Source organism: Arachis ipaensis, chromosome B08 (genome assembly GCF_000816755.2).
Source record: "Arachis ipaensis cultivar K30076 chromosome B08, Araip1.1, whole genome shotgun sequence".
In the NCBI taxonomy this organism is placed as follows: domain Eukaryota; kingdom Viridiplantae; phylum Streptophyta; class Magnoliopsida; order Fabales; family Fabaceae; genus Arachis; species Arachis ipaensis.
This window is the reverse complement of record NC_029792.2, coordinates 80477612-80493566: the sequence shown is the minus strand read 5'-3', so window position 1 is coordinate 80493566 and position 15955 is coordinate 80477612. Positions and strand designations below refer to the sequence as shown.

At 38.6% G+C, this 15955-nt stretch overlaps 1 protein-coding gene across 1 annotated transcript; it reads left to right on the top strand.

Annotated features, from left to right (window-relative positions):
- On the top strand, positions 1480-3409 carry LOC107611161. The gene is made up of 2 exons (XM_016313117.1): positions 1480-2295; positions 3356-3409. Exons 1-2 carry the CDS (start codon positions 1480-1482, stop codon positions 3407-3409), a joined length of 870 nt encoding a protein of 289 aa, XP_016168603.1.

The following is a 15955-nucleotide window of genomic DNA, read 5'->3' as shown; positions in this document are numbered from 1 at the left end:
GAAGACCCCAACCAACATCTGACTATATTCTTGAGGATTTGTGACATTGTAAAGTCAAATGGTATACACCCTGACACCTACAAACTATTTTTGTTTCCCTTTTCTCTTAGAGATAAGGCATCAAAGTGGTTGGAAGCATTTCCTAAGGAGAGCTTGACAACTTGGGATGATGTTGTGAACAAATTCCTAGCAAGATTCTATCCTCTACAAAGAGTCAATAGATTGAAAGCTGAGGTACAAACCTTTAGACAACAAGATGGTGAAACTCTTTATGAGGCCTGGGAGAGATTCAAAGACTTGACAAGGAAGTGCCCTCCGGACATGTTCAATGAATGGGTACAACTACACATCTTCTATGAGGAGTTATCATATGAGTCAAAGCAGGCTGTAGATCATTCTTCAGGAGGCTCACTCAACAAGAAGAAGACAATTGAAGAAGCCATAGATGCCATAGAAACTGTGGCCGACAATGAGTACTTCTATACCTCAGATAAAACTAAAAAAAGAGGAGTGATGGAGCTCAATTCTATGGATGCTTTGTTTGCTCAAAACAAAGTGATCACTGCACAACTAACAGCTCTAACCAAGAAGATGGAGAAGAACCAAGTCTCAGCTGTCCAAGCTCAAGCCCCTCCACAAGAAGGAGATACACCAGAAGTTGAATATGAATGGGAGTAAGCAAACTATGTGAATAATTCCTCTAGACCACCATATGATCCCAATGCCAAGACATACAACCCAGGTTGGAAGAACCACCCAAATTTTGGATGGAGAAACCAACAAAACCACAGCCAAGATCACAAACCATACCACTCCAACCAATACAACAATCACAACTCCAACCATCAATCAAGCAACAACAGACTCTACCACAACTGACAAAATACACCCTACCACAACTCACAAAATGCACCATACCACTCCACCTAACAACCATACAACAATCACCCTCAAGATGCATTGTCCTCAAACATGCAACCATGTGATATCAGCAACTTTACAAAATTGGAAGCTGCTATAGCATAACTAACAGGGACCGTTTCCACTGTTTTAGAGAGACAAATGCAAGCTGACAAAAAGATAGACGCAAACCAAGAGGAGTTCAGATCTAACATAAGGAACCAAGGGGCAGTAATTTCAAAACTGGAAGCACAACTAGGGAGCTTGTCTGAACAGATACCAATGCCTACACATACATTCCCTAGTGATACCATGGCCAACCCAATAGGGGAATGCAAGGCCGTCACACTAAGAAGTGGGAAAGTTGTGGAGGAAGCATTCCCAAGTCAAAGCAACCAAGAAGAAGCTGCAAATGAATCTGAAACCAAGAAAGAAGAAGAGACCCCTGCACCATCCCCACCAAAGCAAGTCCTAAAGTTTTATGTGCCAAAAGCACCCTATCCATAAAGGCTGAGGAAGGATGGGAAGGACAGCCAATTTTCTAGGTTCCTGGAAATCTTTAAGAAGCTCTAAATTAACATGCCTTTTGCTGAGGCATTGGAGCAAATGCCACTCTATGCCAAGTTTTTAAAGGATCTCATGACAAGGAAAAGAAACTGGGGAGAAAAGAAAACCATAGTGCTCACAGAGGAATGTAATGGCATCATACAAAAGAAGCTTCCACAAAAGATAAAAGATCCTGAGAGCTTTCAAATCTCCTGCATCATAGGGGATATTAACATTGAGAAAGCATTATGTTATCTGAGAGCTAGCATCAACCTCATGTCCTTGGCCATGATGAAAAGAATGAGAATTGAAGAGGCCAAACTAACAAGAATGGCACTTCAATTGGCTGATAGAACATTCAAGTTTCCTTATGGGGTGGTGGAGGACTTGTTGGTGAAAGTAGGAGAGTTTATCTTTCCAGCTGATTTTATTGTGCTAGATATGGAGGAAGAGGCCAACACATCAATCATCCTAGGAAGGCTATTCCTAACTACTGCTGGAGCTATAATTGATGTTCAAAAAGGAGAGTTAGTCTTGAGATTGCATGAAGAGAAGATGGTTTTCAATGTCTTCAAAGCAATGAGTTATCCCAAGGAGTCCATAGGTGAATGCATGATGGTGGACACAATGGAAAAGATGGTTCAAGGTGTTTTAGAAGAAGAACAAGGTGAAGAAGCTATGGAGCTAGAGCAACAAGCTTTTGGTGGGGAACTACCAGAAGAAACCATGGAAGATTCAATCATGTTGAACCACACAAGCAACAAGGATGTGGAAGCACCAAAACTAGAGTTGAAAACCCTACCTCCAAGCTTGAAGTATGCCTACTTGGGTGACAACAACACATACCCAGTAATCATCAATTCAAGCTTGAGTGAGGGTGATGACTCCATATTTTACGATATATTTTGGTTTGATTTGAGTGGATTTCATCACATAAACCCACATTTATTCATCTAAATAGCATGCTTTTGAGATTTCTTCCTAAATTGTGCTAAAAAGTGAAAACATGCTCTTTTGTGCCTAATTTAGTCAATTTTTATTCACTTTAATCCCATTTGGTGCCTTGATGTATTTGTTGAGTAATTTCAGGTTTCCAAGACATATATGGGTTGAAGAAGTGAGGAAAAGAGCATGCAAAAGGGAAGAAACCATGAAGAAATGGAGTTTGGAATTTCCAGCACCCGTGCGTACGAACAAGTATGCGTGCGTACGCACAAGAAAGATTTGTGAGCGATGCGTACGCATGACCGACGTGTACGCGTGACCCGAGTTATGTCAGCCCATTAATTGCAAATCGCTGGGGGCGATTTTTGGGCCTCTAGAACCCAGTCCAACTCATTTCTGGAGCTATATTAGGCCAAAGGAACGCTGAATAAAGGGGGGCAATTAGAGTTCTTCTCTTAGTTTCTAGAGAGAGAAGCTTCTCCCTCTCTCTAGAATTAGGATTTTTAGCTTAGTTTCCTTTTAATTTCAGCACTTTAATTCTTGTTTTAATGTAGTTTCCTTTATGTTTTCTTGTTCTCTTGTCTTTATCTTCTTAATTCCTCTTGTTATTTTCTTTATTTTGCTATTTTTATGTTCATGAATACTCTTTTTAACTTTAATTTTAATTAATACAATTTATGTTTTCATGTCATTTATTGCTTTCTTTAGTTGTTATTGCTATTTTCTTGCTTTGGTAGCTTTAGAATTTATTTTAATGTATTTTAATATTATTTTATTTTCATGCACACCAAGTGTTTGATAAAATGCTTAGATTAGTTTTTACTTAGTTTTTCTTAACTCTTGGTTTGGATTTGTTGACTTTGGTGATCCTTGAGTCATTGATGTCCATTCTTGTTTGATATATTAGAGTAGTTAGTTGATTTGGTTTTCCTTGACGCTGTGTGACCCCTTAGTGTTGACATAGGACTTTGGGATTGAAATCAACTATACCTATTTGGACTTTGTGGTCAATGATTAGGATAGGTAGCCTTAGTCCTCAATTACTTGCCAAGAGGTTTCTTGTATTTGAAGTTTCCTTTCCCTGCATTTAATTGCTTTGACTTTTATTGCTTTGATGTTAATTTCTTGCATGTTTAGTTTTCACACTCTTGGTTGAGAAATTAGGTGTTTGGGTGGAATTGAGTTGTGGATGTTCATTCCGCATTGTGTGAGAATAGTTAATTGGTTTGGTTTTTGTTGACGCTAGTCTTTCACTAAGTAATTAGTGAGTTGACTAGGACTTATGGATTGAGATCAATTACGCCTTTTGACTAATTCTCAAGGAGGATTGACTGATTTGGATTGATTCTACACAATTGCCATGTTTGTAGTTCACAACTAGGATAGGTGATGCCAGGGCATCTTGGCTAGTTTTACTAGCCATTTTTTGTATGCTTTAGGTTGGTTTCATGCATTTTCTTAGGAAATAAGCAAGTATTTGGTTGAAAATGCATTCATACCATGATTCAAGCAAACATTGTGAATTTTGAATGATTTTATGAGAATTACGCATGAATTGAATGATAAAATGGATGATTCATAATCTCATGATTGGTTTCAGGTAACAAGAAGCAGAGAAGAGCCACGTTAGTGGCTATGTTAGTGCCACTAACGTGGCCATTAACGTAGAAGGAAGGAAAGTTTGGAACGTTAGTGGTAAAAGTAAACACCACTAACGTTAGCGAAGGGCAAGAAGACCCACGTTAGTTTCCACGTTAGTTACATTAACGTGGGAGCTAACGTGGAAGAAAAGAGAAGCCCCAACATTAGTGAGAAAGTTAATGGCATTCACTTTGAAGAAGGAGCAGCGTTATTGGCAAAAGTGAGTGCCAATAACGCTAGCGAAGCAAAAGAAGACCCACGTTAGCTTCCACGTTAGTTACATTAACGTGGGAACTAACGTGGAAGGAAAGGGAAACGCCAACGTTAGTGGAAAAAGTGAGTGCCACTAACATTTGCGAAGCAAAGGAAGCCTGACCATTAACGTGGGCAAAAATCTCACCTGGAAGCCTGACCATGCCTTCTTCAAACAAGAATAACTTGAGCCACAAAACTCCAAATGAGGTGATTCCAGTGGCATTGGAAAGTAGGATTCCAGAGCTTTCCAAGCATATATGGAACTACATGATGGACACTAAATTTGAGTGAGAAAACCTGCCCCAAAAGTGCAAAGATGAACATGGTATCAACCTGTAGTAAGGCCAGCTGACCTCTTCACCTTCCAAGAAGTGTAACTCGAGCTGTAGAGCTCCAAATGATGCGCTTTCAAAAGCGTTGGAAAGTAGACATCCAGGGCTTTCCAACAATATATAATAGTATGGGGTGGACATTAATTTTGAGATCTAGAACCTGGCAATATTAAGCCCCTGATCGCTAACGTTATTGTGACTCGCTTTTTCCAGTAACGCTAGCGACTATGCCAGCGACCTTGTCCACTTCAAAGGAGCATAACTTGAGTTACAGAGGTACAATTGAGGTGATTCCAATTGCGTTAGAAAGCTGACATTCAGAGCTTTCCAAAGATATATAATATTCTATAGTGGGCATGAAATTGGAGTACAAACCAGAGGTATTTTTTAAGCCCCAAAACACCAACTGGGTAGCAAGTGTGACGTTAGCCACACTAACTTTAGCACTAACGCCACACTTGTAGTGTTAGTGTGGCTAACGGCAGCAATAACACCAAGTCACCCTGGACCTCAATTTTATTTACTTCTCTCTCAAGTCCACTTCAAAGCTCAAGCAAGTAAGCCCACAATTGTCAACTAATCAAGGCCACAAGAAGCATCTAGAATAGGAATTTTCATTTAATTGTAATTTACTTTTAGTTTCATTTCATTTTGTAATTTAGGAGAGCCTATATAAGGGCCTTAGTTTTTACTTTCAATTAATTTGGGAATTGGGGGATTGAAGAGGGGTCTTCGGACTCCCTCCCCTCACACACTTTTCCTTCTCTTTCTTTTCTTTGTACTTTTCATTTATGAATTTTGAAGTTTCAATTTTACTTTTAATCTTCATCTTTACTTTTCTGCACTTTCTTTCTTTTCTATTTTGGTAGAGTAATGATCAACTAACTCTTTTCATTGGGTTAAAGAGCTCTATTGTGATTCATCCACTTGGGTAATTGTCTTGGAAGAAAAATTTCTCATACTTAGATTTTCTCTGAACCTTGGAAGAGGAATGAGGAAATCATGCTAGAAATGCTCTCTCACATTGGATTAGATTGGGGGTTGGATGGATATTGTGACATTTAATCTTACCAATACTTTGATCTATGAATGTGTGTGGTATAATCAGTGACCAAACTTCATCTCTTCCCATGAGCAATTAAATCAAGGAATTAGGAAATTGTTCAAGCTTAGAGAGATTGGATTGCTAAGGAATTGGGATCCAATCACTTAAGATTGCCTAGGAGATCAATGAATGCATTGATTGAGGAAGAGATGAGAATAAACTTGATCTGGAGGATTGCAATATCTCTTGATCCCAATGTTCATTTTATTTTTAGTTCTTACATTTACTTTTCTTGCCATTTTACTTTTCTGCACTTTATTGCTTTTCCTTTCTTTTCTATCAATTTACAATTCCTCCTGCTCATCATCCAAATCTGAACCGTCTGAGTAGGATAATCAATTAACCATTGATTGCTTAATCCATTAATCTCTGTGGGATTCGACCTCACTCTTTTGTGAGTTATTACTTGACGACAATTCGGTATACTTGCCGAAGGGAAATTTGTTGAGAGACAAGTTTTTCTAGCATCAAGTTTATGGCGCCGTTGCCGAGGATTAATTGTGATTAACAAACTACCGGTTGATTGATTTACTAGATTAGACACTTTTCTTTTGTCTTTGTTTTCTTTTGTTTCTTATTTTCTTTTGCTAACTAATTGTTTGTGATATTGCCTCATTAAGAATCCTTCATTTATTACAATGGAGATTCTAATTTCTTTTGGTGATTATTGTTTGAGACAGAGTTTTTTGCAGGAAAGAAAGGAGCATCCATCATATTTTAGTCAATCAAATTTCATGGGAAACTCTCTACCACCATAGAATGATTCACTTTACTATGCTCATGGTGGGTGGGAGTATCAAGAACATGAAATAGGGTACTTCCCAGAGCCACAAAATGGTCCATATTTTGGCAAATTTGATCACTACTCAAGTTGTGGCTGGAAAGATCAAAATCAAAGAGATTTCACTCATTCATACCCCATTCATCAAGAGCCATCACCTCTCAATTATACAACCTCACCTCCAAGTTTTATATGCCTAAATTCTTCATCATTTGAGTATGCCTCAGCACAAAAGTCTATCCCAAATCCATACAATGCATTTCACCATCCATAAAACTCAATCCACTACCCACAAGAGTCATACCACTTTCACAACACACAACAACAAAACAACCAATTCCATTCACAAGCCAACCCCAACCAACCATTACAACCTACCCAACCTCCTTTAGATAGACTTGCTAGGATGGAACTCATCATTGAAGAACTCAAAAAAAGTAGAAAAGAAGATAGACTCGCTAGGATAGAACTCCTCCTTGAAGAAATAATAAAGACAAACGAAGAGGAGAAAATAGCAAAAAGGGACCATGAAGAAAAATTGAGACAGAATGCACAACTCTATTCTGAAGAACAATTCATTGAAGAGCTGAGATTACAAAGAGAGACCACTCCACTCTCTCCAGAAACAGAGGAGTTCATTCAAAGGTCAAGAAAAAGAGAGGTAGTCAATCAAGGGAGCCCAGACTCCAATGAAACAGAGAGTTACATAGAGGGTGAGTTCATTAAACCACCAATTCAAGAAGCTCTTGATGAAGAGAATGCTCCAACCATCATACAACACTGGTGCACGAAATTGTGATTCACACTTTTCACAACTCCGCACAACTAACCAGCAAGTGCACTGGGTCGTCCAAGTAATACCTTACGTGAGTAAGGGTCAATCCCACGGAAATTGTTGGCTTAAAGCAATCTATGGTTATCTTGTAAATCTTAGTCAGGAAATCAATTATGATTATCAGTTTGAATTGCAAAAAATAAGAGAGCATGAAATAACTACTTGTTATGCAGTAATGGAGAATATGTTGGAGTTTTGGAGATGCTTTGTCTTCTTAATCTCTGCTTTCCCCTGTCTTCTTCTTCACGCACGCAAGGTTCCTCCTATGGCAAGCTGTGTGTTGGTGGATCACCGTTGTCAATGGCTACCATCCGTCCTTTCAGTGAAAAGGATCCAGGTGCGCTGTCACCGCACGGCTAATCATCTGTCGGTTCTCACTCCTGCTGGAATAGGATCTATTGATCCTTTTGCGTCTGTCACTACGCCCAACCTTTGTGAGTTTGAAGCTCGTCACAGTCATTCAATCCCTGAATCCTACTCGGAATACCACAGACAAGGTTTAGACTTTCCGGATTCCCAAGAATGCTGCCAATGGATTCTAGCTTATACCACAAAGATTCTGATTAAGGAATCCAAGGGATATTCATTCAATCGAAGGTAGAACGGGAGTGGTTGTCAGGCACGCATTCATAGATTGAGAATGGTGATGAGTGACACAGATCATCACATTCATCATATTGAAGTGCGAATGAACATCTTTGATAGAAACAAGCGTGTTTGAATGGAAAACAGAAATAATTGCATTAATTCATCGAGACACAGCAGAGCTCCTCACTCCCAACAATGGAGTTTAGAGACTCATGCCGTCAAAGAGTACAAAGTTCAGATCTAAAATGTCATGAGGTGCAAAATAAATCTCTAAAAGTTGTTTAAATACTAAACTAGTAACCTAGGTTTACAAAAAATGAATAAACTAAGATAATTGGTGCAGAAATCCACTTCTGGGGCCCACTTGGTGTGTGCTGGGGCTGAGACTTAAGCATCTCACGTGCCTAGGCTGTTTCTGGAGTTGAACGCCAGGTTGTAACCTGTTTCTGGCGTTCAACTCCAATTTGTAACCTATTTCAGGCGTTTGACGCCAGACTGCAACATGGAACTGGCGTTGAACGCCAGTTTACGTCATCTATCCTTGAGCAAAGTATGAGCTATTATATATTGCTGGAAAGCCCTGGATGTCTACTTTCCAACGCAATTAATAGCGCGCCATTTGGACTCCTGTAGCTCCAGAAAATCTATTTCGAGTGCAGGGAGGTCAGAATCCAACAGCATCTGCAGTCCTTTTTCAGCCTGAATCAGATTTTTGCTCAGCTCCCTCAATTTCAGCCAGAAAATACCTGAAATTACAGAAAAATACACAAACTCATAGTAAAGTCCAGAAATATGATTTTTATTTAAAAACTAATAAAAATATAATAAAAACTAACTAAATCATACTAAAAACATACTAAAAACAATGCCAAAAAGCGTATAAATTATCCGCTCATCATAACACCAAACTTAAATTGTTGCTTGTCCCCAATCAACTGAAAATCAAATAGGATAAAAAGAAGAGAATATACAATGAATTCCAAAAACATCTGTGAAGATCAGTATTAATTAGATGAGCGGGGCTATTAGCTTTTTGCTTCTGAACAGTTTTGCTTCTATAGGAACTTAGAATTCAGATAGTGTTATTGACTTTCCTAGTTCAGTATGTTGATTTTTGAACACAGCTACTTTATGAGTCTTGGCCGTGGCCCTAAGCACTTTGTTTTCCAGTATTACCACCAGATACATAAATGCCACAGACACATGACTGGGTGAACCTTTTCAGATTGTGACTCAGCTTTGCTAGAGTCCCCAATTAGAGGTATCCAGGGTTCTTAAGCACACTCTTCTTTTTGCTTTGGATCTCGACTTTAACCACTCAGTCTCAAGTTTTCACTTGACACCTTCACGCCACCAGCACATGGTTAGGGACAGCTTGGTTTAGCCGCTTAGGCCAAGATTTTATTCCTTTAGGCCCTCCTATCCACTGATGCTCAAAGCCTTGGATCCTTTTTATTACCCTTGCCTTTTGGTTTTAAGGGCTATTGGCTTTTTCTTTTAAAATGATACTTCCTATATGGTGGACACTAAATATGAAGGAGAAAACCTACCCCGAAACTGCAAAGATGAATATGGTATCAACCTATAGTAAGGCCAGCTGACCTCTTCACCTTCCAAGAAGTGTAACTAGAGCTGTAGAACTCCAAATGATGCGCTTTCAAAAGTGTTGGAAAGTAGACATCCAAGGCTTTCCAACAATATATAATAGTATGGGGTGGACATTAAGTTTGAGCTCCAAAACCTGGCAATATTAAGCCCCTGATCGATAACGTTATTGTGACTCGCTTTTTCCAGTAACGCTAGCAACTATGCCAGCGACCTTGTCCACTTCAAAGGAGCATAACTTGAGTTACAGAGGTACAATTGAGGTGATTCTAGTTGCGTTAGAAAGCTGACATTCAGAGCTTTCCAAAGATATATAATACTCTATAGTGGGCATGAAATTGGAGCACAAACCAGAGGCATCTTTTAAGCCCCAAAATACCAACTGGGTAGCAAGTGTGACGTTAGCCACACTAACTTTAGCACTAACGCCACACTTGTAGTGTTAGTGTGGCTAATGGCAGCAATAACGCCAAGTCACCCTGGACCTCAATTTGATTTACTTCTCTCTCAAGTCCACTTCAAAGCTCAAGCAAGGAAGCCCACAATTGTCAACCAATCAAGGCCACAAGAAGCATCTAGAATAGGAATTTTCATTTAATTGTAATTTACTTTAAGTTTCATTTCGTTTTGTAATTTAGGGGAGCCTTTATAAAGGCCTTAGTTTTTACTTTCAATTAATTTGGGAATTGGTGGTTTGAAGAGGGGTCTTCGGACACCCTCCCCTCACACACTTTTCCTTCTCTTTCTTTTCTTTGTACTTTTTATTTATGAATTTTGAAGTTTTAATTTTTGTTTTAATCTTCATCTTTACTTTTCTACACTTTCTTTCTTTTCTATTTTGGTAGAGCAATGATCAACTAATTCTTTTCATTGGGTTAAAGAGCTCTATTGTGATTCAATGGATCAATTATAGTTCTTATTCTTCTTCTTCTTTCTTTTCTCTTAATTTTACTATAGAGCTTTCGATCTTCATCCAATTGGGTAATTGTCTCAGAAGAGAAATTGCTCATACTTGGATTTCCTCTGAACCTTGGAAGAGGAATGAGGAAATCATTCTTGAAATGCTCTCTCACATTGGATTAGATTGGGGGTTGGATGGATATTGTGACATTTAATCTTACCAATACTTTGATCTATGAATGTGTGTGGTATAATCAGTGACCAAACTTTATCTCTTCCCATGAGCAATTAAATCAAGGAATTGGGAAATTGTTTAAGCTTAGAGAGATTGGATTGCCAAGGAATTGGGATCAAATCACTTAAGATTGCCAAGGAGATCAATGAATGCATTAATTGAGGAAGAGATGAGAATAAACTTGATCCGGAGGATTACAATATCTCTTGATCCCAATGTTCATTTTATTTTTAGTTCTTACATTTACTTTTCTTGCCATTTTACTTTTCTGCACTTTATTGCTTTTCCTTTCTTTTCTATCAATTTACAATTCCTCTTGCTCATCATCCAAATCTGAACCGTCTGACTAGGATAATCAATTAACCATTGATTGCTTAATCCGTTATTCTCTGTGGGATTCGACCTCACTCTTTTGTGAGTTATTACTTGACGACAATTCGGTATACTTGCCGAAGGGAAATTTGTTGAGAGACAAGTTTTTCTAGCATCAATAGGAAACCTAGATTACACATGGTGCACGAATTGTAAATCACACTTTTCACAACTCGTAACATTAATCAGCAAGTGCACTGGGTCATCCACGTAATACCTTACGTGAGTAAGGGTCGATCCCACGAAGATTGTCGGCTTGAAGAAAGCTATGGTTATTTTGTAATTCTTAGTCAGATTGAGGTTTTGGAGATGCTCTGTCTTCTGAATCTCTGCTTTCCTACTGTCTTCTTCTTCACGCATGCAGGTCTCCTTCCATGGCAAGCTGTATGTTGGTGGATCACCGTTGTCAATGGCTACCATCCATCCTCTCAGTGAAAATGGTCCAAATGCGCTGTCACCGCACGGTTAATCATCTGTCGGTTCTCACTCATGTTGGAATAGAATCCATTGATTCTTTTGCGTCTGTCACTACGCCCAACAGTCACTAGTTTGAAGTACGTCACAGTCATCCCTTCCCAGATCCTACTCGGAATACCGCAGACAAGGTTTAGACTTTCCAGATCTCAGGAATAGCCGCCAATAATTCTAGCCTATACCACGAAGACTCTGATCATGAACCAAGAGGCTAAGAGATACACACTCAATCTAAGGTAGAACGGAAGTGGTTGTCAAGCACGCGTTCATAGGTCGAGAATGATGATGAGTGTCACGGATCATCACATTCATCACGATTAAGTACAAACGAGTATCTTAGAATAGAAACAAGCGTGATTGAATAAAAAAATAAAAGTAATTGTATTAATTCATCGAGACACAACAAAGCTCCTCACCCCCAATCATGGGGTTTAGAGACTCATGCCGTCAGAAATACAAAGTTCAGATCTAAAAATATCATGAGATACAAAATAAATCTCTAAAAGTTGTTTAAATACTAAACTAGTAACATAGGTTTACAGAAAATGAGTAAACTACGATAGATAGTGTAGAGATCCACTCACGGGGCCCACTTGGTGTGTGTTGGGGCTGAGGCTTGAGCTTTACACGTGCCTAGGCTGTTTCTGGAGTTAAACGCCAGTTTATAACCTATTTTGGGCGTTTAACTCCAACCTGTAACCTGTTTCTAGCGTTTAACGCCAGAATGGAATATGAAACTGGCGTTAAACGCCAATTTACATCGTTTATATTTGAGAAAAGTATAGACTATTATATATTGATGGAAAGCCCTGGATGTCTACTTTCTAACGCAATTAAGAGCATGCAATTTGGACTTCTGTAGCTCCAAAAAATTTATTTCGAGTGCAGGGAGGTCAGAATTCAACAGTATCTGCAGTCCTTTTTCAGCCTCTGAATCAGATTCTTGCTCAGGTCCCTCAATTTCAGCGAGAAAATACTTGAAATCACAGAAAAACACACAAAGTCATAGTAAAGTCCAGAAATGTGAATTTTGCATAAAAACTAATAAAAATATAGTAAAAACTAACTAAATTATACTAAAAACTACCTAAAAACAATGCCAAAAAGCGTATAAATTATCCGCTCATCACAACACCAAACTTAAATTATTGCTTGTCCCCAAGCAACTGAAAATCAAATAGGATAAAAAGAAGAGAATATACTATAAATCCCAAAATATCAATGAAACTTAGCTCTAATCAGATGAGCGGGACTAGTAGCTTTTTGCCTCTGAACAGTTTTGGCATCTCACTTTATCCTTTGAAGTTCAGGATGATTGGCATCTATAGGAACTCAGAATTCAGATAGTGTTATTGATTCTCCTAGTTCAGTATATTGATTCTTGAACACAGCTACTTTATGAGTCTTGGCCGTGGCCCTAAGCACTTTGTTTTCCAGTATTACCACCAGATACATAAATGCCACAGACACATAATTGGGTGAACCTTTTCAGATTGTGCCATACTCTGCTAAAGTCCCCAATTATAGGTGTCTAGGGTTCTTAAGCACACTCTGTTTTTGCTTTGGACCTCGACTTTAACCGCTCAGCCTCAAGCTTTTCACTTGATACCTTCACGCTACAAGCACATGGTTAAGGACAGCTCGGTTTAGCCGCGTAGGCCATGATTTTATTCCTTTGGGCCCTCCTATCTACTGATGCTCAAAACCTTGGATCCCTTTTACCTTTGCCTTTTGGTTTTAAGGGCTATTGGCTTTTTCTGCTTGCTTTTTTTTTCGCAAGCTTTTCTCTATTCACTGCTTTTTCTTGCTTCAAGAATCATTTTTATGATTTTTCAGAACATCAAATAGCATTTCTCCTTTTTCATCATTCTTTCAAGAGCCAACAAGTTTAACATTCATAAACAACAAATTCAAAAGACATATGCACTGTTCAAGCGTTCATTCAGAAAACAAAAAGTATTGTCACCACATCAAAATAATTAAACTAGTTTTAAGGATGAATTCGAAATCATGTACTTCTTGTTCTTTTGTGATTAAAAACATTTTTCATTTAAGAAAGGTGACGGATTCATAGGGCATTCATAACTTTAAGGCATGGACTCTAATCTTTATTCATTATTTAATAGAAATAATATAAAATAGGCATAAAAGCAGACAATCAGTAATAAAAGAGAGGAAATTAAAGACATAAAGACAAATGACTCTAATTCTAATACTCATGTACTCTTAAAAATGGATAAAAGGTTATCATAGAGTTAGGACTCAACAACCTTTGTTTTGGGAGGTAGATGCCTCTTTAGTCTATGGGGTGCTTGGCCCTTCAAGAGATAGCTTCTGGCATTTTAGTTCCTTTAGTTCACGCCCTTGCTCTTCTTGTTCCATAAGCAGTTTGCAGAACATGCTGTTTTCATTTTTCTGTTCTTCCTTCAGTTGATCCATAGCTTCTTGCAACTTGGTGATGGATGCTTCTATTTGAGGGATTTCCGGGAGGAATTCCTGTGCTCTCCTCTTGATGGGGTCGTCCTGCAGTTATTGTCCTTCCATTGACTTTTTGGTGATTGGTTGCTCAACTGAGATATATTCATCTACTCCCATCTTCACCCCAGCATCTTTACATAGCAGAGAGATTAAGCTTGGATAAGCCAATCTGGCATCTTTGGAGTTCTTGTTTGCAATTGTGTAAAGCTCACAAGAAATCAACTAATGAACTTCCACTTCTTTTCCCAACATAATGCAATGAATCATCACTGCTCTTTTGATGGTGACTTCAGAGCGGTTGTTGGTGGACAGTATAGAATGCCCAATAAAGTCCAGCCAGCCTCTGGCGACTGGTTTGAGATCTCCTCTCTTGAATTGGTTTGGGACACCCTTTGTGTTGGTTGTCCATTGGGCTCCAGGGAGGCATATGTTCTCTAGAATTTTGTCCAAGCTCTTATTTGGTCTCATCATTCTCCTATTAAAGGAGTCCGGGTCATCTTACAGTTGAGGCAGCTTGAAGATCTCTCTTATTTTGTCAGGGTAGGTGTGAACAATCTTCCCTCTGACCAGAGTTTGATAGTCATAGAATGCGGTTCCAGCTATTCTCTGCCTGTCTGTCAGCCACAGATTAGAGTAGAATTCCTGAACCATGTTTCTTCCCACCTTTGTCTCAGGATTAGCTAGGATTTCCCAGCTCCTATTTCGAATTTGCTCTTGGATCTCCAGATATTCGTCTTCTTTCATATCGAATTTAACTTCCGGGATCACTGACCTTAGACCCATTATTTTGTAGTAATGGTCTGAATGTTCTTTGGTTAAGAACTTCCCTTGATTCTAAAGTGGTTTTGGAATATTCTCTTTCTTGCCTCTTGTGGTGGTTTGTTTTCCCTTAGGAGGCATGATCTTGGTGGGTATTGGCTTAGTAATCACGGATAAACACACCAAACTTAGAGATTTGCTTGTCCTCAAGCAAAAGAAAGGAAAGGAGAGGGATATAGAGAGAGCCAAGTTTGAATTGTGAAGGAGAGGAGGGAGGCCGAACGAGGATTTAAAGGGAAGGGGGTGGGTTTTCGAAAATTTTTGAAAAAGATATGATAGAAAATGTGATTTGGAAAAGATAAGTATGATAGGAAAAGATATAATTTAAAATTGAAAAGATACGAAAGATATTTGAAAAAGATAGATTTGTTTTTAAAATTATTGTGAAGATTTGAAAAAGATATTGATGAGTTTGAAAAAAAATTTTTAAAAAAGATAGATTTGTTTTGAAAAAGATTTGAGAAGAGGTTGAAGAAGAATTGAGAAGGATGTAATTTTAGGATTAAGATATTTTTAATATTTTTGGAAAAGAGTTTGAAAAAAGAAAGTATGGGAACATGTTTATGCAAGAAAATATGGATGTAAATATGAAAATTTGAAAAAAAATCAAGTTGGGAACAAAAACTTCCTCCCCTCCACAATCCTGGCGTTAAACGCCCAACTGCTGCTTGTTTTGGGCGTTTAACGCCCATCTGTAGCCTCTTTTGGGCGTTTAACGCCCAGCTGTTGCTTCTGGCTGGCGTTAAACGCCAGAAATCTTTCGTCACTGGGTGTTTTTCTGAACGCCCAGGATGCTGCAAGTATGGCGTTAAACGCCCAGAATGGTACCCATTCTGGTGTTTAACGCCCAGAAAGGTATCATTACAGGCATTAAACACCGAGTAGATGCTTCTTTTGGGCGTTTAACACCCAGTTGTACCTCTTACTAGTGTTTTCTTGCCAGTGAGCTCCTTTTCTCTGTTTTGTACTCTGAATCCTTCTGTAACCCTGTGAACTTATGCAATTGATACTTTACCTTGAAGATTATTTATATTAAACTCGTATAATTATTATTTAAATAAAAATAGGTTTTGCTAATGGCTGGGTTGCCTCCCAGCAAGCGCTTCTTTATTGTCTTTAGCTGGACCTTGCTGAGCTTTTAATC